This window comes from Symphalangus syndactylus, chromosome 14, assembly GCF_028878055.3.
Source record: "Symphalangus syndactylus isolate Jambi chromosome 14, NHGRI_mSymSyn1-v2.1_pri, whole genome shotgun sequence".
NCBI lineage: Eukaryota > Metazoa > Chordata > Mammalia > Primates > Hylobatidae > Symphalangus > Symphalangus syndactylus.
This window is the reverse complement of record NC_072436.2, coordinates 101,711,719-101,737,105: the sequence shown is the minus strand read 5'-3', so window position 1 is coordinate 101,737,105 and position 25,387 is coordinate 101,711,719. Positions and strand designations below refer to the sequence as shown.

Genomic DNA, 25,387 nt, shown 5'->3' with positions numbered 1-25,387 from the left:
GGCATAAATGGGTTAATGATTTATGGTACTTTTTCTTGGTCCACACAATTTTTTTTTTTTGGCCCTTTATGTTTTTTTCTTGGAGGAGTAGTACTCTATTTTCTTTCCTTTTACTTTATTAAAGCCATTCTATGTGCACTGCCAACTTCATACAGGAATATTCTGAAGGTGAGTAGAATGGAGATATGTTCTATTTAATGTTAATTCATGGACATTACTATAACCTTTGGAAGTAAAAGAGGTCTTATTCAAAAAACTTTTGCAGCTCCAGACTCACACTAAGGTCTCTCAACCAGCATCTATTTCATGTAATTATTGCAATACCCAATAGCTTCCTCTGTGGGTGAAATGCTACCTTTGAAGCTATTGTATTACCTTTGAAGGAGATACACTCTTAGATCTATCTTTGTGGAAACATAATTCATAAACATTAAGCTCTAAGTCTTAGATTCAATAAGGCAAATCAAGAACAAGACTCTAACTACTCACAGTGTAGATACATCTCAGGGAAAAAATATACAAACTTAAAAGACTGAAATACTAAATACTTGTGATGGTGAAACAGTAGCAAAAGTAATTTCAAAAATTAGGTATTTAAATTTTACATGTGCAACCTGCTTTTTAGTTTACAAAGTGTTTTGATGCACCTTGGCATTATATCCTTAAACTTGTGAAACGAGCATTATTCTTCATTTCATAGATGAGGATACTGAGACTTAAAATTAAGTGGCAGGGCATTCAGCTAGCTAGCCATAGAGCGAGGAAAAACCCTAGACTTTTGATCTAATACAAAGTAGCAAAACCAAACAAAAACAGGTAACATGCAGGTTACTCATACAGACTGTTATTAATGAACATGGATGAAACCCATGATTATTTCTGAGAACGGTTTTACCTTCCCGGCTTAAACAGCATAATAAATTATTAATTTATTAGCATAACAGATTAATAAAATTGTTAAATCTTACAATGCTGTACATAGTAAGAGGGCTTACATACATGAGATGAAAACTGAATAAAAATCAGAATTAGAATTACACCAGTGTGTAATGACTTCTAAAATAAAAACTACAAGGGAACTCAACATTAAAAAGTCAAACTTTCTTCCACAGTGCATAACCTATAAAAAACTTAAACTAGACTTAGATGTGGTATGTGTGTGTGTGTATATATGTATGTATATATAGATAAATACACATATATATATATATTTTATTCTTTCTTTTTTTTTTTGAGATGGAGTCTCGCTCTGTTGCCCAGGCTGGAGTGCAGTGGCATGATCTTGGCTCACTATAACCTCCGCCTCCCAGGTTCAAGCAATTCTCCTGCGACAGCCCCCCGAATAGCTGGCATTACAGGCGTGAGCCACCATGCCCAGCTAATTTTTGTATTTTTGGTAGAGACGGGGTTTCACCATGTTAGCCAAGCTGGTCCCAAACTCCTGACCTCAAGTGATCCACCTGCCTCGGTCTTCCAGAGTGCTGGGATTACAGGCATAAGCCACTGAGCCCACCCTTATTTTTAAGAGTATGCATACAATAGTTTTAGTATCACAGTAAGTGCTGAAATTCTTAGATACATTCGTATTTTGAGTGACAACACTGCACTTAGCAATTACAATTACAGATCATTTGCAAATAAAAAAGTTATGAATTTCTCTTAAGAAAAACATTATTCTAAGCTACTGTGAGAAGGAATGTACCAGCTTCCCCTCATCCTACCCCTGGAATAATTAAATTCCTTTATTTTACCTACTTACCATAGAGATTTGTAACAATTTATAATTATAATACCAAAACAATGTCTGGATAAGAAAGATGAGTTTCTTTCCCTGCTATATGAGAAAGTTTTAGAAGAATCTTCATTCCACAGATTGCTTCTCTATTTGGTTTATTATTTCTGTTCTTTGGGTACATTTTTAAAAAGACATGACAAGTACATAGAGCGAGGTAAGAAACAATCATGTAGCATTTAGTGCACTGAAAAGGATATAGGCAGTCCTTGTTTTACAGTTTTGTTATGCACCAATTTCGGTTACCATGATTTAGTTAAATAACACTAGTTCCCTACAACATGGTTCAAATAACAGTTACCACTGTATATTAATTGTAATTGCATACAGTATAAACTTTATTGGTAGTCTTTCAGTTCACAAATTACTATGTAAATAACAGATGCACATCATGATCATGATTAGAAAGAAAATTAGAAAGGAATATGACAATTTGCCAAGGCACAGAAAAGATACTTGCTCTGTGTCACAGACACATGATGAGAAGGCAAACTACTCAATAAGCAGACTACTAGATAAGTAAAAAATGTGCATGAAAAGTTTATTAACAAAGAAATGAAACACGTTAACTCTCAATGATTCTAATATTTATAATACACTGTAAATAATAGTTTTACTATTTTTTCACATTTCTATAATTATAACTGACAGTAACAGAGTTTATGCTTTAACAAAAAATCTTAAAGGTCATGAAACAATTATAATTTTTCCCACTGATTATTAAGATTACTTTGCAGAAGTTTAGCTTATGCAGTCATTTTTACAGTCCCATACTACCATGCACATCAAGGACTGCCTGTATACTAAATAAGACTAGAAGAGTTTATAAAACTTAACTTTCTTAAAAATAAAATTAAGCAAATCAACACCAAAAAACTTCTTCAGGCCAGGTGCGGTGGCTTATGCCTGTAATCCCAGCATTTGGGAGGCCGAGGCGGGCAGATCACAAGGTCAGGAGTTTGAGACCAACCTGGCCAACGTGGTGAAACTCCATCTCTACTAAAAATACAAAAATTAGGTGGGCATGGTGGTGGGCTCCTGTAATCCCAGCTACTCAGGAGGCTGAGGCAGGAGAATCGTTTGAACCCAGGAGGCAGAGGCTGCAGTGAGCCAAGAGCATGCCATTGCACCCCAGCCTGGGTAACAGAGTAAGACTCATCTCAAAAAAAAAAAAACAAAAACAAAACAAAAAAAACCTTCTTTAGAGTATAATTATAAGGTTAATTATACTTTACATTTCTTACATTTTTATGCTCCAAACTCCTTTCCAGACCTTTAAACAAAAGGACAAACAGCTTATCTATCATAAGATGGCACGCTGGGACAATGCTGAATTGATAGAAAGGTTCTCTCTGACTTAAGACAATCTGTGGGCATCTTTCTAAACACTTCACCTTCAGTCATTAATGAAATTTACAATATTTTCAAGGTCCTCCCATAAAGCCAGTAGAGTTAAAGGCTGTCGACTTCTGTTACAGACCCAATAACAGAATTTTGCCATATCACATATACTGAATTTATTTTGGTTGCCACAACTATTAGCAGTGCTAGGAATGTTACACATGCAAACAGAAGTGAAGCTTCCATTAATATCAATGCTTCTGTCATATTAGAATTATTTTATTAACAACTATACTGGCTCATTTTAAAACATTTCCATAGTCAATAACTGAGTTTTAGTCACTGGCAAAGTCAAGCCTATACTTCCTACTAACCTCTAATAATTTATGAAGTATTGTATAAGAATTTTTTTTTTAAGATAGAAACGGGGTCTTGCTATGTTGTCCAGGCAGGTTTCAAACTCCTGGCCTCAAGTAATCCTCTTGCTTCAGCCTCCCAAAGTGATGGGATTACAGACATGAGCCACCAGGCCAAACTGAGGATTCTTTCTGAGAAGCAAACTGAGGGGAAATTTTGAATATTCAAACGTCTTGTTTAGGCACTTCCCATTTGCTTTCCCTTTTACAGTGAACGATTATTTGGCAACTTCATCGAAAATGGCTATTCTGAAATAACTACAGTGATTTCAACAAGTGGATTAAATTATTTGCCTTTGCCATTTTCACACTATAGTCACCTATAAGTAGTCAGTAAGAAAAACCTAGATTTGACTTTCCATGAAAGGCAAAGACAAAGAATTAATTGTTCCCTCAAGAGCTTTTTTATTTAAACTAGGCCCCAAAATTAAAAAAATGGATTTTGAGACGTACATACAGACACACATATATACATACACATATACATGTTATATATGCCAGTTGGTAAAAGCAATTCCTACCTCAGGATCATCATCATCGAAATCATGGTAAGTGGAATGATCTGGATTATTTACTTTATCCAACAGCTCGATTGCCAAAGACCGTGTCAAATGTTGTGTTACAAAAGGATGCTATAAAAATTAAATACAATGCAGAACACTTACTACAAATCTGATTGAATGACATTTTATCTTTTGAAAAATATATATATATTTCGGGGCAAAAATAATACCTGTAATAATTTTTCAGCAGTAGGTCTTTTTTTCGGATTTTTGGTAAGTGCCATTTTCACAAAGTGATGAAAACTATTTGACCTAAGAAATTTAGAAAATTAGACTTTTACAATCCAATTCATTTTTTGCTCATCTTACCATAAAAGTAAATAACATAAAAATACTTACCACTTCATTTTATCCTTTAGTTTAGGAGGCTGAAAATTGCTTTTTGTCATTAGAAATAATGCTCTGAAAAATCAACAAATCATTACACAGTATTTTAATATTTCACATTTTAATTTATTACACAAATTCTATTACTATTTGTTCCCCAAATAAGGTAAAACAAGACTAAGAAAATTACTTGTTCATGACAGCATACCAAGAGGATAAAAACCTTAAGCATAGGATTCTTCAATGATGGTGCACTGACCTCATTGGGTGTAAGTCAAACATAGGAGGCTGAAGCTCTGCAAGTTCTATGGCAGTGATTCCTACTGCCCAGAGATCACAGAGTTGATTGTAACCCCCCTTCCTCTCAACAGCTGCAACTTCTGGAGCCATCCTGAAATAAATATTCCAGAAAATAAAAACCTTCTGTTATATGTTTTCCTTTATACTCCCACCCAGAGGCACAAGGAATTATCACTATCTAAATTAAGGCCTCTTTAGGCCTTGGTTTTTGAAAAATAAATATGTAGTACTTAAAAAGTCCACCTTTTCCAAGATCTTGACATCTCATAAGACCCTCACTAGTAACTTGCTTTTGATTATACAGGCTCATAGGTGGAAGGGACTTGCCTTGCCTCAGATGAGACTTTGAACTTGGACTTCTGGGTTAATGCTGGAATGAGTTAAGACTTAGCAGGGGGAATGCTGGGAAGGCATGACTGGTTTTGAAATGTAAAAAGGACCTGCAATTTGTGGGGTAGGCAGGGGCAGAATGATATGGTTTGGCTCTGTGTCCCCACCCAAATCTCATCTCGAACTGTAATCCCCATGTGTCGAGGGAGGGGCCTAGTAGGAGGTGATTGGATCATTGGGTCAGTTTCCCCTATGCTTTTCTCACGATAGTGAGAGGGTTCTCACAAGGTCTGATGGTTTTAAAAGTGGCAGTTTCCCCTGAGTGCTCTCTCCTGCCACCTTGTGAAGAAGGTGCCTGCTTTTTTGTCTTACTCCATGATTGTAAGTTTTCTGAGGCCTCCCCAGCCATGCAATACTGTGAGTCAATTAAACTTTTGTTTATACATTTTAAAAAAGACCCTCCACTTCAGTCTCCTATTGGTGATTGCATTGTTACTTCCTTATACTAGTTACTAAAAAGGTTTATAAAAATATACAATTCTAACAGAGCAACACGTCCAAAATCATTCATGCTCCCAATCTCTCTGTACATGCAAAATTCAATAAATAATATTTGTAATAAACAATCTATAGCTCTACTTCCTTTTATCAAAAAACTGCAACCTGGCAATCTCTGTTTTTACTTCACCAAAACTATTCCTTCGGGCACCAATAATCTTCATATTTAGTATTTAATTCATATTTACTAAAAACTTATTTGGCATTTTTTCCAGTTCTATTATAATAATGGAAAAGTTATAAAAATGAGTGTCTACTTTTAAAAAATGTATTTATTCAGAGGAAAGTTACCCAAATTCAGTAATTTTTTTGTTTCTCTTTACTTTGCTACAGTCTTATTCTAATTATACTTCCATAAATTTGAATTTGACTGATTTAAATTATTAATTATCAAATATAAAAATTTTCAAATCCTAAACAATATTTTTAAAAGCAACTAATTGAAATAAACATCTCAACTCTTCCATACTAAAGAGCAGTCTAGATAATCTTACAAATATACATTTATCTTCCTGGTATGATTTCAGGAAGGTCAAGTAAGTCAGTAAAGTTAAAAACAAAAAACCCTCTAACTTTCAAAACCCCTGGTCTTAAAATCTTTTAAATCTGAAACAGATCTTATGAAAATTTAAATTACTATAAGAAAAGTGAATTTCAAAGTGTCAGTTATTACTTTTATGATGACTAGATTCCAAGTAGCTGGTAGAAATGCCCTAGTGGAGTGGGAAATGCATACAAGTGATATGCTCCTAACTTGCCTCCCCTTACTAGTTCACCACATTAGCTGATGCTCTCCCTTCCTCTATGAAAATACAAGGGAAATATTCCACTTAATACATGTCTACTCCAGCCAGCTAAGTTGTGTGCTTATCACAGTCAACTGGGTTCATCTCTGAAACTGTTTATTCCAGTTACATTTGCTATTGTAAACACACAGTTATAATGAAGGTTTAAAAGTTAGTGAATGCTGGCTGGGGGCAGTGGCTCACGCCTGTAATCCTAGCACTTTGGGGGGCCGAGGTAGGAGGGTGGTTTGAGCTCAGGAGTTTGAGACCAGCCTAGAACAACATGGCAAAACCCTGTCTCTACCAAAAATGCAAAAATTAGCTGGGCATGGTGGCGCATGCCTGTGGTTCTAGTTACTTGGGAGGCTGAGGTGAGGCGATCACTTGAGCCTGGGAGGTAGAGGTTGCAGTGAGCTGAGATCACACCACTGCACTCCAGCCTAGGTGACAGAGTGAGACCCCATTTCAAAAAAACAAAAACAAAAACAAAAACAAACAAACAAAAATTAGCGAACGCTTTAGAAAGACTTTGCTTTTAGAAAGGCAAATTTCCAAAGATGAGCCAAAAAACCTGGTACGTTAGATAACAACATGACAATGGCAGAAAACTGGGAAGGCTACAGATTATATGATTCCATTTGTATGCCACTCAAGGAAAAGGCACAAATACAGAGACAGAAATCAGATCAGGGGTTACCAGATGCTGCAGATAGAAGGAGAGCATTTACTAAAGAGGGGCAAAATAAAAGATTTTTTGGATAGTGTCAATGTGTTCTGGTGGTTTCTTACCACTACAGCATACAAGTTTCTCAACATTCATACAACTGTATGAATTTGCACAACTGTACACCTAATAAGGGTAAATTTATACCTCAATAAACCTGACTAAGAAATGTAATTGATGCATTGGGGTGTATGTGGTTTGCATTACTAAAATGGAACTCTAGTAAGTAATCTACTCTAAGAAAAGGCCTTGATTCTATATCAAAAGACTGTTGAATAAATATACATATACGTCTTAAATTGAAATAAAATGTTCAAGGTATATATGTGTTTAATTTTGAGAACTGTCATTTTAAGCAGACTTTTTCGAACAACTGAATAACCGCCGACCTAATCACTTGGGAAGAGAGAGGTTCTAAATTTTTAGATTTTAGGTAGGAAAGATACAATACCAGAAAGACAGATACAGGGAGAGTGTTCCCAAAATTAACTTTACCTAATTCACAATTTCACATGTTCCCAAGATATTTCTCACATTATTGCAAGAGTAATGACATAAATTTTTAACCTGTGAAACTGGAGTTGGAAAAGTCATCATTAACATTCAGTGAATGAATATTGTACAGAATCAAGTCAGATCCTGAAGATTTAATGAGAGATGTTTACAATAAAACTGAGAAGACAGTGTACTTAAAAATGACAGCAATTCAAGCCCTCACTCCGCTCAACTCAAAACAATAAAGAGAAGAACAAAGAGAAATATATACACGTACCATCTTTGAAAAGTCCAGCAGACATATTTTACCTAAAACCGTAACACACAGACTAAAAACAGAATAGTAAATGATGTAGCAAACAGGAGGCAGGGCAAACCTAAGCAGGTGCCAAGGAAAAGAACAACAACTAGCAGCCAATGAGCCTCAAATATCCTGGAAATGTTGACAAGTTAGGTTTAAAAAGTCGCAATAGTAGGGTTGAGGTTGGGCTGGAAACAGGAGTATTAGAAAGTGTCAATAGTCAGTCCCTGGCATTCCTACTCTTATCCATTAAGCCCCAGCAACTATTCCCTCCCCATTCCCATTGGATAAGGACCAAGACGAAGAAGAGAGACTGCAGACTCAAGAGACACCAGGAACCAAGGAGTGAAGAGGTTAAAGGGAGAGGACATGATTAAGTAGAAGTACATACATAGAACAATGAACACCTCTGCTTCCTTCACTTGACCAGTTCTAGAACACTAACAACCAGGTTTACACCCGACTTCCCATACAAAAAGAGATATGAACCAGTTTTTAGTGCCATGTTCTTCAAAGTGAGCCAAAATATAAAGATTAGTGGACATTTGAGGGAAGCCTCCATCATGAAAATATGAATGTAAAGAGTTGAGGAACTCTTGTAAGTAGAACAAAAAAGATTTTTTTTGTTCTTAGAAAAAATGTAAGAAAATTAGTGGATTAATTTAAGTGGTCCAAGATACAACCAATGAGTTCCATAGAGAGCAGGAAAAAGTATAGCAAAGAAATTATCAAAAAAGTAATACAAGAGTACTTCCCAAAACTGAAAAGACATGAGTCTTTGGATTATAAAGCACAAATGCCAAGTACAATGAACAAAAGTAAAAACAATAAAAAAAATTTTTTGAGGTATATAATTATGGAATATCAAAACACCAGGAACAATTCTGGGGGGAGGAGTTACATTCAATAGATCATAGATAATGGTATCACACCATGGGCACCACAGAAGACACTAGTGCAATACTTCAAAAACTCTATCCTAGAATTACCCACCAAAATTATCAATCACGTACAAGGATATACATGCAAAATCTCAAAAATGTTACTCCCATGCACAGTTTCTCAGAAAGTTATTAAAATGTGTTTCACACACACAAAAAGGAAGGAGTACATCATGAAAGAAGAAGACCTAGAATCCAAGAAAGGAATGCTAAGCTGAAGATGAAAGACTGCCGGAGCAGAGCTAGGCAAAAGAGCTAGAGAATTCAACAGTCCAGACTGGAACAGGAGGGAAATTGACTCCAGGAAGGATTATTCTAGGAAAACAAAAACAAAAACAAAGCAACACCAACCAGACAAAAATCAGCACTGACAGACAATGTGAAAGACTTTATGGTATAGAAAATTATACAGAGGCATCTTACAAAACTGCAAGATGTGGGAAGGTATGGAAAGTGTTAATCAGGGATTTGAAAACAGAAAAAGAAACTAAGTAAATTAAAAATGAAATTATTAAAATTAGGAAAAGCTTTTTTCAGGAAAGTACTGTTAATTGACTCAGTAAAGTACACTGGCAAGATTAGATGATTGGAAGATGAATGAAGAGAGCTAGGATCTTCAACTATCATAACACAGTATCTGTAAATGAATAATGCTAGAGATGGCAGAAGTTACAACTAAGAGTTTTTCTCATATGCCTTTTTAGCACTATTTGACTTTTAAAATATATATTGATGAAAAGATAAGTTGACATGAAAATGGTATATACATCATATTCTAAATACAAAAAAATCAGCAGTAGCAATTAGTGCTATATGACTGCTGATGAGTCAGATGAAGAGGGCATCAGGGGAGTGGTTGCACATAAGCTGAAAGCAAGGTAGGAATTCCAGGGTGCTGTTACTTCAAAGTAATGGTATGAACAAAAAAAGCTCTATACCAATCCACCATTATAATCATACTGCTTAATATCACATCTAGCACAGAGTAAGTGGCCAAAAACTATTCTGTAAATAAATATGCGAGTAGGATAGTTTTTATACTATGATCAGTGTCTAGAGAGGAAGGTCCATGGAGAAGACTGGTAGGAGCTAAGGTTAATGAAGCAGACAGAGGCCAGATCACAGAAGACTCAACTGTCAAGAAATCTGCATTTGATCCTATAGGCAACCAAGACATGCCAAAAAGCTTTTAGCAAAGAGGTACTTGAATAATGTAATGTTGAAAGATTAATCACAATATGGACTGGAAATGGGGGTGAAGAAAGATATAAAAACACCTGTGAAAATACATGAGAAATGTACAGGAAAAAGAGTCAGGATTTTCCAGCAAGGCTAGAACAAATATTAAGGTTTCTGAAAGCCATATCAATCACTAAAGCCTTTTCTGCTTAGTGAAAAATAACATGGTAGAATATTTTCTGGCCATGTAATCCACGCATTAAGTGTACATGCCTAAATTACTTTGCCTGTTGATGACTTTTTTCTTAATCTTAGTCTGAAAAATTCTGACCAGTCTATTTTTTAGAAATGCTATATCCAATAATGATAGAACAAAGTATTAAATATCAATTAAAATACAATTACCAATATGGTGTGCCAATGAAAGACTTCCGTTTGGCAATTGTAGCTGTTATCTGTGCAGATACTCCAAAATCAGCTATTTAAAAAAATGAGAAACATTTAGGAAACTGAGAGAAAATAAAATTGTTTAAGGCAACATAAAAAGAAACTTCTAAAAGTTATTTTTATTAAGTTAATTTCACAGCAATATGGGATATTCTCAAACATCACATTACAAATTTTAACTTTAATGGACTAGCATTAAAATATCACAAAGTAGTGAATACATATCACAGCCAAATAGATTCCCATATATCCCCACATAAATCAAATAACAAAGGTCAAGATCAAATAATTTTGAAGAGAAAGTGATAGCTGAGAGAATGCAAATTGCCAAACTTATTAATATTGTAATTTCTAATTCTCAGGACCAGAAATCCAAGGAATATCACTGGAAGGGATCTTTAAGAGACATTATATTCCATTCACTTTCTCCATACCCATGATTGACATCAGATAAACCAGTAAGTCTACTTATAGCTTGAAAAGATATCCCATCAGAATATCCCCAAACTTAACAATACATTTAGTACCAGTATCAGTCAGTATCAGGAAATTATTTTTATGTATGATTTGTTACTATTCTTTAAGTATTTGGAGATCTAATATTTTCTAGTTTACTAATGATGACTTCTAAATCCTTCTCAAGTAAGATATATTATAAATAGTATGTCTTCGAGCAAGGCACATAACACTGGCACAAAATATTAAACTGCTGATAAAAACTGTTCACTAAGCAATCAATAGATAACTAAAAAGAATGGGACATATCTTTTCTGCTTTTCCCATATTTAGAAGTCACGTAGGAAATTTTTATTATATGTTAATTTCTAGGTACATATTCTTAAATCTGATTAATCTCACAGGTTATAGTTCAAAATAGTTATATTTTTATAAAATACTTATTTTTAATTTGGGTTTATCTAATAGATATAGTTTAAAATAACTTTTGTATTTGTTATTAACTATTTCATTTAATACTAACAAATATGACTTTGTTCATAAAACTATAATGAACACTTGTTCTTAAACTTGCAAATTAAGTCATTATTTAGGTTTTGAACTCTATTTTAATTGAAAATTTAACAACCTACAGTTAGAAAATGAAATATGTTACTGTATGAAATAAAGTAACATTCAGCATCTAAATTACATTCTTAAATAAGTAATACTGTATTTTATTTGAAAAGCTTTATGTAAAGAATAAAGTGTTTTTGGAGTTACTGATTTTTTGATATTTGTCTTATTTTTTGGTTACAAGGCAATTCTGTACAGATTTCTTACTATTACAGAAGTCACATTCCTGGGTTTAGAGGTGAAAGAATTCAGAAAGGATATTCTTTCACAGTATCTTTACAACAGATATGTCTTATGTGAAGGACAGACTTTATCCCTGTTTAAGAGAAGTGGATGCAGAGAGGCGACGGCATGGCAACAAGATTTCCATCTAAAAATACATAGATGCCATCTTAGGAGAGGGAAAACCTGGTACTACAAAGGAAAACATAAACTTTACTATATTTTAGAATAGATTTGTGCATGTGACAAAATTCCAATTTACTTACCCAATTTCACATGACCATTATCCGTTAATAGAATGTTAGCTCCCTTCAAAGTAACAATATTTTAGTTAAAGTAGGAAACAGATATTTTATCAGACAGCACGTATATAATACACATATTTAAAATAATCACAGCCTTAGACCTAGAAATACTTAAAGTGTGCTTAATTAAAATGTCATATCATTCGAGTCACAGGTAAATCTACTGTCCACTTTTTAGGCAATTTGACTATCCTTATAAAATGTTCTGCCTTGCAAAAAAGCTGCTGCTAACATAGTATGAATGTCAATATAAAAGTGATATATTAGTTTTCATCAAAACGTTATTTCCTCATTGATCAAACACTATCACCATGCTAAAATGTACCCGTACAATGCATTTTCAACTGTTTACATTACACTTTAAACTTGATTATTGTTTCCTGTTTGTGTGTGTGTGTGTGTGTGTGTGTGTGTGTTTTAAAAGAACCTCCCTTTCTAGGAACTCACCATCAATTGAACCAGGGTTGGTATGTGAGACTGTACCTTGCTGCTTAGTACATGAAGTTGTCAATCCTAATGTGCCTTGCCAAGTGCTTAGGCCCATCCAGTACATAAACAACTAGCCACAGGCCCACACAATTAAAATGTCACCCCTCTGAATGATCTGGTTGCATTTTAGCCACTTTTGCTTCTTGACCTAAGCTCAAAGAAGATAATGATGACTTCATTTTCAATAAGCTCAAAGGTTTTGGAAGAGGTAGCAATACTATATCCCAAAGGTATTGTGGGCTCTTTGGTCCAAGGTGTCATCAATCATGTAAGTATGGGTTTGGTGGAAAAAATACTGGGAACCCTCCTACTCTCAATCAACATGAGGAAGAAATAGTAAAAGACTGGCACAGGAGACAGGGGGTTGGGGAGAAAAAAAAGGCTCCCAAACTCCAAATGTCACCAGTGAAGCTGAGCTGCACCCACCCACTGACACTACTGTAGCTCTATGGAATAGCGGCGGAAGGAGAAAAAGGAAAGAGACTAGGAGCAGGGATTTTAACTTGATCTAGTCACTAGCTATCTAAGACTTCTGTCAGAGGCTTCAGTTTGGCCTTTCTCCAGCTCAGACTAACTTATCCTAAGTTATAGCTTATATCACGTCACCTGTACATCATGGCCTTCCTCTCCTCCCTCCTTTCCCTCCCTGAGAGGCTACTAGTAGTCAGGAGCTATTTTAAGCTCTGGGGTTACAGTAATGAATAAGTTCCAATTCCCATGGAGCTTACATCCAAGTAGGAGAAAAAAACCTAAAATAAATATATTTATCATCTATGAATGAATGAATCAACAAATGATTCAAAGTCAGGCAGAGATAATTACTCCGAAGACACGGCAGGGAAGGCCTCTCCAAAGGCAGTAATATATGAGCAGAGATCTGGGTGAAGTAAGGGTACAGAGCCACACCAAAATCTGGGAGAAGACTATTTCAGGAAAGGAGGAGGAAATTTGAAGACCTGGGGCTACAATGAGCTCAACATATTCTAAGATCGGCAAGTTTAGTGTGGCTGGAAAAGAATGAGTAAAACAGAGAAAAGTGGAGTGTAAGATGAGGTCACAGGGAAATGCATGGGTCAGACCATGTGTAACCTTGTAGGTCATGGTAAAGGCATCCGGACTTTACACTGAGTATGATGGGAAACCAATGGTGGTTTATAAGCAGGAGAGTGACAAGATCTGGTTGAAAAGGTCCCTTTGGTTGCCAAGCAGAAAAGTGACTACAAAACCACTAAGAATGGGAGCACTGAGACCACTCAGGCTATTACAGAAGACCACATGATATAATATTATGGTGGCTTAGACAGGAGTAGAAATGGTGGTGATGGCCCAAATCAAATCAACCCAATTAGGCCCAGACTCTGAAGTCTAGCACACAAGTCCTTGCATAATGGAACATCAAACCACCTAAACAGTCCCATCTCTAATTAGTCTCATACATTCTCTTCTCTTCAATAATATGGTACAGTTTTTATGTTCTCTAAAATGGCCTCACACTTTCTAACTTCTGTATCTGCTCACATTGCTTTCTCTGCTTGAAATGTACTCCAACTTCCATTTCTGACAAAAATCTATCAATCCTCCCAGATCATCTACATGCCAATGACACAGAACCTTTCTTGAGCTGCTCATCTTCCTGTGAGCTCTTCTACCTTTGAACTCCAAAAGCTCTTTATGTCTTTTAAGTGGATCACAAAAAAATACCTTCAAACAAGGGATCTCAGCAGGTTATCTGCGAGTCCATTGAAATTTCATGGAAAATTTGAAGACATGCGCATAATGGCATTTTCTCAGAAGACAGTTCATGGTTTATCATCAGAGACCCAGAGAGCAGTAAGATTTGCCCCAACCTCGGCCGGGAGCAGTGGCTCACGCCTGTAATCCCAGCACTTTGGGAGGCCGAGGCGGGCGGATCACGAGGTCAGGAGATCGAGACCATCCTGGCTAACACAGTGAAACCCCGTCTCTACTAAAAATACAAAAAATTAGCCGGGCGAGGTGGCGGGCGCCTGTAGTCCCAGCTACTCGGGAGGCTGAGGCAGGAGAATGGGGTGAACCCTGGGGGGCGGAGCCTGCAGTGAGCCGAGATCACGCCACTGCACTCCAGCCTGAGCGACAGCAAGACTCTGTCTTAAAAAAAAAAAAAAAAAAAAGATTTGCCCCAACCTCTATCCTCAAAAAAGGTTAAAAATCTTTATGTTAGAGAAAATGTTAGAAAACAAAAGGGGAAGAGAGAAATACGAGGAAGGATGAACAAAGAAGGGACAAGAAAAGTAAGTGAAAGAAAAAAATCTAAACTGGGGAGATGGCAGTATCTTTAGAAATATGCTAAGGATTCCTACCATAGCACCTGCTGTACCACTGAGCTAACTCCGGCACATCCAGAGCACCTGCTCTCCTCTGCCAGCTAAATAAATAAAAGACTATGAGAAGGCAGGACACAGTGGCTCACGTCTGTAATCCTGGCACTTTTAGGAGGCCGAGGTGGGATGATCACCTGAGGTCAGGAGATTGAGACCAGCCTGGCCAACATGGTGAAATCCTGTCTTTACTAAAAGTACGAAAATTAGCCAAGCATGGTGGCAGGTGGCTGTAATCCCAGCTACTTGGGAGGCTGAGGCAGGAGAATCAGTTGAACCCGGGAGGGGGAGGTTGCAGTGAGCCAACATTGTGCCACTGCACTCTAGCCTGGGCAACAGAGCGAGACTCCATCTCAAAAAAAAAAAAAAAAGAAAAGAAAAAAAGACTATGAGAAAGTGTCAAAGGTCAATTTATCCATTTTGATGCATTACTAAGACTTAGACTTAAGACTGCGAAAGCTCACTGAAATAGTCAAAGCATAAAACTTACTAAAAACTATAACTTGAGGAAAGCTATAAGCTTACTCTGCATTTTACTAATAAATAACTATAAAGAAGCTAAAATGAGTTATTAAAACATTAATCTACTGAATGATATACTTTAAAAGGGTGAATTTTATGGTATGTGAATTGTACCCCAATAAAGCTGCTATAAAAAATTAAATTTTAAAAGTATCCCTCATTTTTATTATGGTAACATTTCAGATACATTTATCAAATAAAACAATTTTGCTCAAAACAATTTGATCAGAGTATTTAAAAACGAAGAGAGGGTTATCATGTTAAAAATATAATGTATACCTTTATATCTCTGTGCATTTTTCCTTTACTGTGAAGATAGTATAATCCCTGGAGTTTCAAAACAAACAGAAAAATAAACAAGATTTTATCAAAGAGCACTCTTTCGGATTTTATGTGATCAAATGGGTATTAGTCTGTGTATTTTATTTAATCTTTACAGGAGATCTAGTAGTAATCATTAACATATTTTAATGAGATCTCTTAAAAAAGATCAAGAAAATGACTAATTTTTCTAAGAAAATTTTCAGTAAATTCTACAAATAGTTTGAAATAACTTTTAAAAAGTATATACCTAATTAGTATCAGTGTTTGAATTCCCATGATAGTGCTTAATTTTCAAGCCTTTCTTTGGTATTAAGAGGAAAATATACAATAACAGATGCATAGTGCTTAAACTTTAGGTTATATCATCACATTTATGCTTTAAGGTGTTTATTTGTAAATATAATTTGAGTTCATTACACAATTTTCAAATGTATTAAAACTCATTTTAAGAGTTTACCAAACTAAAATATTTAGTTCTTACTTTGCTGAACAGGTAATGCACAATAAGTAAAGACTTAGTTTAATGAAAAATGTTATTTCTGAATTAGCACTTGATTTACCTGCAGTGTTTCTCTGCTAACATATGCAATTTGCAGTTCTGACAGAGGTCCAGTTACTGTAAAAGAAGAAAATTAATACTCACAAAATTAGTCAATGCCTGTTTTTCAATATGTAATAAAGTTTTGCAAGTTTAAGCAACAGACTTAATATACCTAAACAATTCTACTGAAATGTAAGCTAGGACTACAGGCATGAATTACTGTGCTACGGTGCCTGGCTCCAGGTTTTTTTTTTTTTTTTTTTTTTTTTTTTTTTGAGACAGGGTCTCATTATGTTGCCCAGGCTGGAGTGTAGTAGTGCAATCACAGCTCACTGCAGCCTCAACCTCCTGGGCTCAAGTGATCCTCCCACCTCAGCTTCTTGAGTGTCTGGGGGCATAGGTGCACGCCACCACATCTGGCTAGTTTATTTTTTATTTTTTGCAGAGGTGGGGTCTCATTATCTTGCCCAGGCTGGTCTTGAATTTCTGGGCTCAAGCAATCTTCCCGCCTCAGCCTCCTGAAGTGCTGGAATTACAGGTGTGAGCCACTGTGCCCAGCCAATTTTTTGCTTTTTAAAAATCTGATTTGCTCATCGTTGTATCTCCAGTGTGCAGAACAGTGCCTGGCACAGAAAAGCAGCCTGATAAATATTTATGGAATGAATGAATGTCTAAAGTAGTCACTGAAATTAATTATATTCTCATTTTTATATATCATTCATCAATATCATCTCTTAAACATCAAAAGAAACGATGTCCAACAGGTTTAGCTAGTTTTTATTAAAGCTTTTTAATTGATGTAGAACATGTATTATGACTAGTTTTAAATCAATACTTTTTATAAAAATATTAGCCAGATAGCTATAAAATTAATATATGCTCACTCTAAAGTTCCAATCAATAGAAAAGTTTGGAAATTAAAGGTCTCTTCTTTATCCAAAATGTTACTCAACAGTAAGCAATACCAACAGTTTGGTCTATAATCTACCAGACTATTTTAAATGGACATTTTATAAACTACATGTATCTCAGAAACATATAGGTGGAATCATATTACAACATACAATTCTGAAACCTACTCTTTTCACTTATGATGAACATCTTTACATCAATATATAGGTCTTAATCTTATAAATAATATTTCCAGTGTGTGCATCTGCTAAGTCCCTCCAGAAATCATGTTGAAACTTAATCTCAAAGAGGCAGGACATTGAGGAGGAGATTAGGTCATGAGTGCTCCTCCCTTGTGAATGAGATTAAGACTGTTAATAAAAGAGACTTCAAGCAGTGTCCACTCTTTTTTGCCCTTCCATCTCTTCTGCCATGTGAGGACACAGTGTTTGTGCACTCTATGAGAAACGGGTCTTTGCCAGACACCAAACCTGTTGGCACCTTGATCTTGCACTTCCCAGCCTCCAGAACTGAGAAATAAATTTCTGTTGTTTATAAGTTACTCAGTCTCAGGCATTTTGTTATAGCGGCACAAACAGAACATCTGTACACTAAAATAGTTTTCTTTTTCACTATTAAATCACTTTAGAATAAAAAGTGGGAGAGACTATTCTAGAAATTGAATTAAATTCCAAAGATAAAAACCTTGGCTAGATAGTAAACTCACATTTACACAAACTTAACAGATTTGTAAACATGTTTAGTTTGGAGTACTTGTGGTATTTTACAATTATGAAAGAGAGAAATCTATTCCGATTAGATTATTTTAAGGACAGGGATGGGTTTAAATGTCTATGGATAAACCATATAACTTATTTCTGTGGCTTCCAAGCCCACACACATTCAGTAAGATAAACTTCCTTGAGATTTCTGTTTCTATAATATGATAAATAAGATAATCTGAAAACCCTGAAAATAATACTTAGAAGTGAAAGACAAATTTTTTTTCAGAAATAACCTTTTCAATTACTAGCTAACTTTACAAACAGTAAGATACTTTCCCAGGAGACAAAAACAAAAACTGAAATGAAAAACAGAAGGTAAAACTGTGAAAGAATATTCTAGCGGTCTCTTAGGGAAAGGTCAATCTTGGTAAGCTAGGGCTTTAGCACTATCCTCTACATGGGTACAGAAGACAAGGCCCTAGGTCTGCAGAAGAGCTAAAACAAACACCCACATAAAACCAGAACCCTCAGAGGGCTACATCCTCATTAAAGGTGTAGACAAGCACAGAAGATAACTAAGGATTTTGGCTGTCACAGGGATGGAGGAAAAATGTCTCCTCTTAGAATTTGTCACCATAGGCCTCCTTACTCAGGTTGAGCATTCAAATATATATTGGAAACAATGAGGTCACCAGAATCCCAGAAAAAAAAAAAAAACAACAACCCAAAAAACAAAAAACAAAATTCTGGAAGGACACACCTTCAAATACCACACAGAATTCCCACTGAAAAACCTCACTAAAGATGATCTCAAAATCCAAAATTATAAAATAAGTGAGAAAATAATTAACCATAAAGATACAACGGGTTGTGGAAAGTTGTTAAAGAACAATATTAAATAAACAAACACAAAAAGCTCAATGGAAAATAGAAAAAAAATCCTATTATGTTGGAACAATAAAAGGTTCTACTGTTAGTTCTTCAAAGTAAAAGTAAATAAAAGTTAAAGGGGAAACCTTGCAAGCATTAGGGTTATTAACAGAACTTCCCCTTCATCAAATAAATTATTCCAGGATATAATACTCTCTCTATATAATGACAACGTGATAAAACAGAGGCAGAAGAGAGAGACACATAGAAAGAAATGGAGGTACATGTCCTATATGACCACGCAAGTATACAACACTATAGACTAGCCAAAGATTATTACACATTGCCATGAAAAGGTTATTTGGTGAAAACATGGGTACCCCCAAAAGAGTGAACACAGAGAAAGATAGGATTTGGGATTTTGCAAAAGCATATGAATCCCCAGTATTCATATATGAGAACATCCAGGGTACCTGAAAACTGCCATTTTTTTCCACTGACCCAGTTGCTGACCAGTATAAATAAATCAGTATTGACAAATTCATATTACTTTGTTACTTTTACCAGTTAGGTTAAAATGGAATGGTAAGAATCATGACAACCTATTTCTGTAACTAAATTGGTCTTGCTTCTTAATAAAGAAAGCAGAATCAGACACCTAAGACCAATCATATGGATATATGATGAAATCACTAAACAATCTGAGAATGACTAAAAAAACGTACGCCTTAAAAACTAAAGATGTGGGTCAGGCGCAGTGGCTCACGCCTGTAATCCCAGCACTTTGGGAGGCCGAGGTGGGCGGATCACGAGGTCAGGAGTTTGAGACTATGCTGGCTAACACGATGAAACCCCGTCTCTACTAAAAAAATACAAAAAATTAGCCGGGTGTGGTGGTGGGCGCCTGTAGTCCCAGCTACTTGGGAGGCTGAGGCAGGAGAACGGCGTGAACCCAGGAGGCAGAGCTTGCAGTGAGCTGAGATCGCGCCACTGCACTCCAGCCTGGGCTACAGAGCGAGACTCCGTCTCAAAACAAAACAAAACAAAACAAAAAAAAACTAAAGATGTAAAAGAAGGAATGAAAACTGTAAGAATAAGACACAAATGAAAAACTAATGGAGGGAGATGTAAAATAGAATCAAATAATTTCTAGACATGAAAATATATGGTAACCAAAAATAAAATCTAATGGATGTTCTAATACAGCTGTAAAATCAGTAAACTGGAAGATAGATATAAGTATCCCCAGGCTCTCCTGAAGGATAAAAAACTGGTAAATAGGAAACTGAGTTGAAGAGACATGAAGATCTACTGTACATCTAACTAAGATTCTAAAGGAGAGATCGCAGATTGGGGGAGAAAATATTTGAAGAGATAATAATTGATAATTGTCTAGATGTGATAAAAGAAAAAAATTCACAGAGGTAAGCCTGTTAAGTCCCAAGCAGAAAAAGTAAAAATAAACCCATTCTCAGGCACCAGAAATTAAGAGAAAAAGACTAAAAGCAATTAGAGAGAAGAACAGATTACCTGCAAAGGATCAATAATTAGACTGACAGAAGCTTCTAATAACTATAGAAGCTAAAAGACAATGGCCCACCTTCTTCAAAATGCTGAAAGAAAATACCTGTCAACCTAGAAAATACCTATCTATACCCACTTAAATGATCATCTAATAGTGAGGGTCAAACACCGAGGAAGTTTACCACTAAAATATCGCTGAAAAAACTTCAGGAGGCCAGGCGTGGTGACTCATGCCTGTAATCCTAGCACTTTGGGAGGCTGAGGTGAGCAGATCACAAGGTCAGGAGTTCGAGACCAGCCTGGCCAATACGGTGAAACTCCATCTCTACTAAAAATATAAAAATTAGCCGGTGTGGTGGCAGGCGCCTGTAGTCCCAGCTACTCAGGAAGCTGAAGCAGGAGAATCACTTGAACCTGGGAGGTGGAGGTTGCAGTGAGTCGAGATTGCGCCACTGCACTCCAGCCTGGGTGACAGAGCAAGACTCCGTTTAAAAAAAAAAAAAATTCAGGAAAAGGGAAATTAAACCAATTAGTAAGGGAATCAATAATAGAGAAATTCACCCAAATTCCAACCAAAAAAAAGTGTAATAGCCATTTGAATTTCTAATATAGAAATTACAAGCTTCTAGAGATACTGTTTGTTTTGTAATGTAAAATAATGCCAGATACCTCTTCATTTTCACTGAACCTTTGAAATCAAAATGCCACAAATAATAAAGAAAAGTTTCTCAAATATTTATTGAAGAATAACTATACTTAATCAAAAGTATCCTTAAAAAGTAACTTTTCATAAAGCAGAAACCTTCTCATACTCTTTCATCTGGTCTTCAAGGCTCTCCCTATTTGACCCCATGCCCACACCGACAGGAGTGATCACACATGAGTCACGCCTTCATGTTACTGTACCAAGGCTTCATCTCTGAAAATGCACTTCTTTGTCTTTTTATTATTATTATTATTTTGAGACAGAGTCTCGTTCTGTTGCCCAGGCTGTAGTCCAATGGTGCAATCTCGGCTCACTGCAACCTCCACCTCCTAGGTTCAAGCAATTCTCCCGCCGCAGCCTTTGGAGTAGCTGGGATTACAGGCACCCGCCATCATGCCCAGCTAATTTTTGTAGAGACGGGGTTTCACCATGTTGGCCAGGCCAGTCTTGAACTCCTGACCTCAGGTGATCCGCCCGCCTCAGCCTCCCAAAGTGCTGGGATTACGGGCATGAGCCACTGCACCCGGCCCTTCATAGTCTTTTTTCTACCCAGTTTACCTATCTTTTAAAGACCAATGTAAATAGCTATGTAAATAGCTTATTTTCTTTATTAAGCTTTCTAAAATGATTCCAGAAAATCCATCATTTCCTTTTTCCTATTTCAACTGTAATCCCAGTAAAATACTATTATGTCAATCTTTATGTTAAGTAAAACCTATGCCAAGAAGATAAAGTGAAATGAAGTAAAATAGAAACAGTAAAATTCTGACCCAAATAGTCTTACATCTCTGCTTTAGTGTAATTTGCCCCTCAAATTACTTAAGTGGCCCCACACTAGAAAATAGGAGCCCAAATTCTATGAAAAAATGAGAAAAAAGGTCTAAAATATTTTCTCAGAAAATAGACATTAAATAGATATTTTATTTTACATTAATCAAAAGCCTACTCTGCAGTTTGTGACAATAATCCACTAACAGAAACAGAAAAGGAAGAAAAAGAAAAGGCTGTTTATTTTACTTTACAAATCTTCTTATATACTCCTTGAAATCCCAGTGAAAAATCATTTTAATCATTTTTGAATCTCTCAGAATCTGGCAGTATCTAAGAGAATAAACATTTAATTGATATTTCCGAATACATGAGAGCAAAATAAATTATCTTTGTATTACCACGACTCATGTATACACTGGATATTTTACCAGCTTAGCATTAGCCAGCAAAGCCCTTGCATTTTTACTGGTCTGAGTTTAAATTTTTGAAATAACTACAATATGCCTCTTCAGAATTAGCAAATAATTCAAATGCATTTAATTTTCCAACTTATAAAGCAAAGACTCCTCCTTTCTTCCATCTACATCTAAAATATCTTTATATATCCAAACAATATAACGATAAAACATAGCTTGCTTTCCTTAAGATAATGTTGATGTTTTAATATAGTAAATAGCTGTATTTTAAGAAATTCAACCTAATCCCTGTAAAAATACAACTTTGGTCTTACCGTGATAAATATCCTGTAAAGAACCACCTCCACAAAACTCCATGCAAATCCAAAGCTTATCTCGCCTATAAAGAGAAAAGAAGCATGTATCATATTTTCACGATTAAAACTGTCTGTGTGAGGTAACAAGTATTTTAAGGTCGTAAGCTATAACACTGAAAAACAACAAATGCAATGTGTTATCTTTAAAATAACTAATTAATCTTTATGAGTAAATGAATTACTTAATATAATGTGTTACTATAATCCAACCTGAGGTTTTAAACTTATAATACACCATTTGTTGGATATAAAGCTGTTATCAGGCACATCCAAATAATGAAAATATTTCCCTTTAGTTAAAAACTTCTCCTCCCCAACAGTTTATACATCTACCCAGATTCTTCACAGACAAATGGCAATAAATCTCAAAGTATACTACTTTGATAGCACTCTCATCAACAAAACAGGCAAAATATAAATGTTAGCTTCATATCTAGATTCAACAGTGATTTTCCCAAAACAGTCTTAAAATTTATCACTCACTTCTTTAGATAGCACTTCTCTCTCATACTCAAATTATAAGCTATTGTAATCATATAGCCATAGGAGAAATAATCAGCTGTGATTTATATAGCTCATTCCTTTGTTCAGTCATTCATTATTTAATCTCTTAAAAAGGTACCAGGAAATGTACCATTCATGGTACAGAGATGGAACAGAAAATCTCTGAACTCAGCAAGCTCTAATGCAGAAGAAAGATTCTACCTTAATATATGTCTGTCTCTCTCACCACTGCCTTCTCAGTGTCTAGAAGAATATTCAGCAAATAAATACTTGTTCCATAAATGAATAACTGCATGAGTGACTGAAAGAATACACATATCGAATTAGATTGAGGTCAGGAAAATATGGCCAGCGGACCAAATCTAGGCTGCTGCCTGATTTTGTACACCTCTGCAACTATGAATCGTTTTCCTATTTTAAAATGGTTGGGAATGGTTCTGTTACTTGTAACTAAAATTAATAAATAAAATGGTTGAGAAAATAATAAAAGTATTTCTTGACATGTGATTGTATGAAATTCAAATTTTATTGCCAATAAATAAAGTTTCACTGGAACACAGTCATACTCATTCATCTCTATACTGCCTATGGCTGCTTTCACACTAGAACAGAAGAGCTTAGTCATGGTGATAGAGACCATGTAGCCCACAAAGCCTAAAATATTTACTATGTATCCCTTTATAGAAAAAGTCTGCTCACTTGGGTTAGATCATAATTTGATTAATGCATAATCCAGGCATGTATAAACTACTGTGGGAACCCAGAGATGAAAATACCTAGGAAAACGAATGGAAAGTTTTAGGGAGGAGAAAACATTTGAATTGGGTCTTGAAATTAAAGTAGAAATTTACCAGGGAGAGACAGGAAAGGGACCTGTGCAAAAGAATGAAAACTCGAAAGAAATGTACATGTGGGAGACTGTGGGTGATTTAGTGGGAGTTGAAGAAAGACTGCCTGAAGAGACAGTAGCAGGAAATAAACCCAGAACAGGCTGGGTCACACTGTGAAACAATCCTTTGTTTACAAACTTCTCAGTTTAGTTACCTTCCTGTAGATAATCTCTAGTCGGTCCTTGTCTCTCTTAAAATGTGGCATCCAAAAATCAAGTACTAAGATTCTGAGTGTTACATGAACAATACGTTAAAAAGTGGAGATGCTGAGCCAGGCCCAGTGGCTCACACCTGTAACCCCAGTAACTCAGGAGGCTGAGGGAAGAGGATTTCTTGAGGTCAACAGTTTGAGACCAGCCTGGGCAACACAGTGAGACTCTCATCTCTTAAAAAACAAACAAAAAAAGTTAGCCAGGAGAAGTGGTGCATACCTGTAGTCCCATCTACTCAGGAGGCTGAGGCAGGGTGGGGCATATTATCTGAGCCCAGGAGTTCAAAGTTATAGTGAGCTATGATAGTGCTACCACACTCTGGCCTGGGTGACAGACCAAGATCTGAATCTTAAAAAAAAAACAAAAAAGCAGAGATGCTTTTATCAGCCATAGGTCACATATGGTTGGTAGTAGTAGAATTAGCTAGACCTAAGACATGAGCTGACTTGACCATAGTGGACAAGGTAGCATACAAAAAGAAAGCACAAGCTATCAGAGTGCAGAGGTCAACCAACTTAAGTGTATAAAGTAACAAGGTATCATGGTTCTAGAAGACAATGCGAAAAAGAGGGGGCCGGGCACAGTGGCTCACACCTGTAATTCCAGCACTTTGGGAGGCTGAGGCGGGCAGATCACGAGGACAGGAGAGCGAGACCATCCTGGCTAACATGGTGAAACCCCGTCTCTACTAAAAATACAAAAAGAAATTAGCCGGGCGTGGTGGTGGTGGGCGCCTGTAGTCCCAGCTACTCGGGAGACTGAGGCAGGAGAATGGCGTGAACCCGGGAGGCGGAGCTTGCAGTAAGCAGAGATCACGCCACTGCACTCCAGCCTGGGCGACAGAGCTAGACTCCGTCTCAAAAAAAAAAAAAGAGTGAAGCCCAAAATAAATCTGAAGCCATCCAGGATCTGCAATTCACAGGTGGTCCACATAACAATGAAATTGAAGCATACAGCTGATATAAAAATTTGTTTTAATTTCTAATATGGTAAATACCAATAGGTATAAACTACATAAATATGTGCCAGCTGCCCAGTGGCCTGGTATTAAGAACTTTCAGAATGGATGTCTGAGACTGGCAGATGTGTGGTCTTTCTAATCCCCCAGAGAATGTAACCACTGTCTCCTTTATTTGATCACTGTATTTCTATTAACTTAGCTGAAAGCTATCGTTAACTTCTCAGCAACAAC

The 25,387-nt window shown here is 36.1% G+C and overlaps 1 protein-coding gene across 5 annotated transcripts in view; it reads right to left on the bottom strand.

Annotated features, from left to right (window-relative positions):
* The window catches only part of MAP4K3 (mitogen-activated protein kinase kinase kinase kinase 3), a 188,055-nt gene that overhangs the window by 71,931 nt on the left and 90,737 nt on the right, over nucleotides 1-25,387 (bottom strand). For 4 of the 5 annotated variants that reach the window (XM_055243023.2, XM_055243024.2, XM_055243025.2 and 1 more), the window contains exons 4-12: nucleotides 22,548-22,612; nucleotides 16,350-16,405; nucleotides 15,745-15,792; nucleotides 12,059-12,101; nucleotides 10,458-10,530; nucleotides 4,699-4,830; nucleotides 4,452-4,514; nucleotides 4,283-4,364; nucleotides 4,071-4,181 (exon numbers count right to left, since the gene is read on the bottom strand). In XM_055243023.2, coding sequence (XP_055098998.1) covers nucleotides 4,071-4,181; nucleotides 4,283-4,364; nucleotides 4,452-4,514; nucleotides 4,699-4,830; nucleotides 10,458-10,530; nucleotides 12,059-12,101; nucleotides 15,745-15,792; nucleotides 16,350-16,405; nucleotides 22,548-22,612 — 673 coding nt within the window. Of the gene's footprint in view, nucleotides 1-4,070; nucleotides 4,182-4,282; nucleotides 4,365-4,451; nucleotides 4,515-4,698; nucleotides 4,831-10,457; nucleotides 10,531-12,058; nucleotides 12,102-15,744; nucleotides 15,795-16,349; nucleotides 16,406-22,547; nucleotides 22,613-25,387 lie in introns of those variants that run through there. The other variant, XM_055243027.1, reaches the window with a different exon arrangement.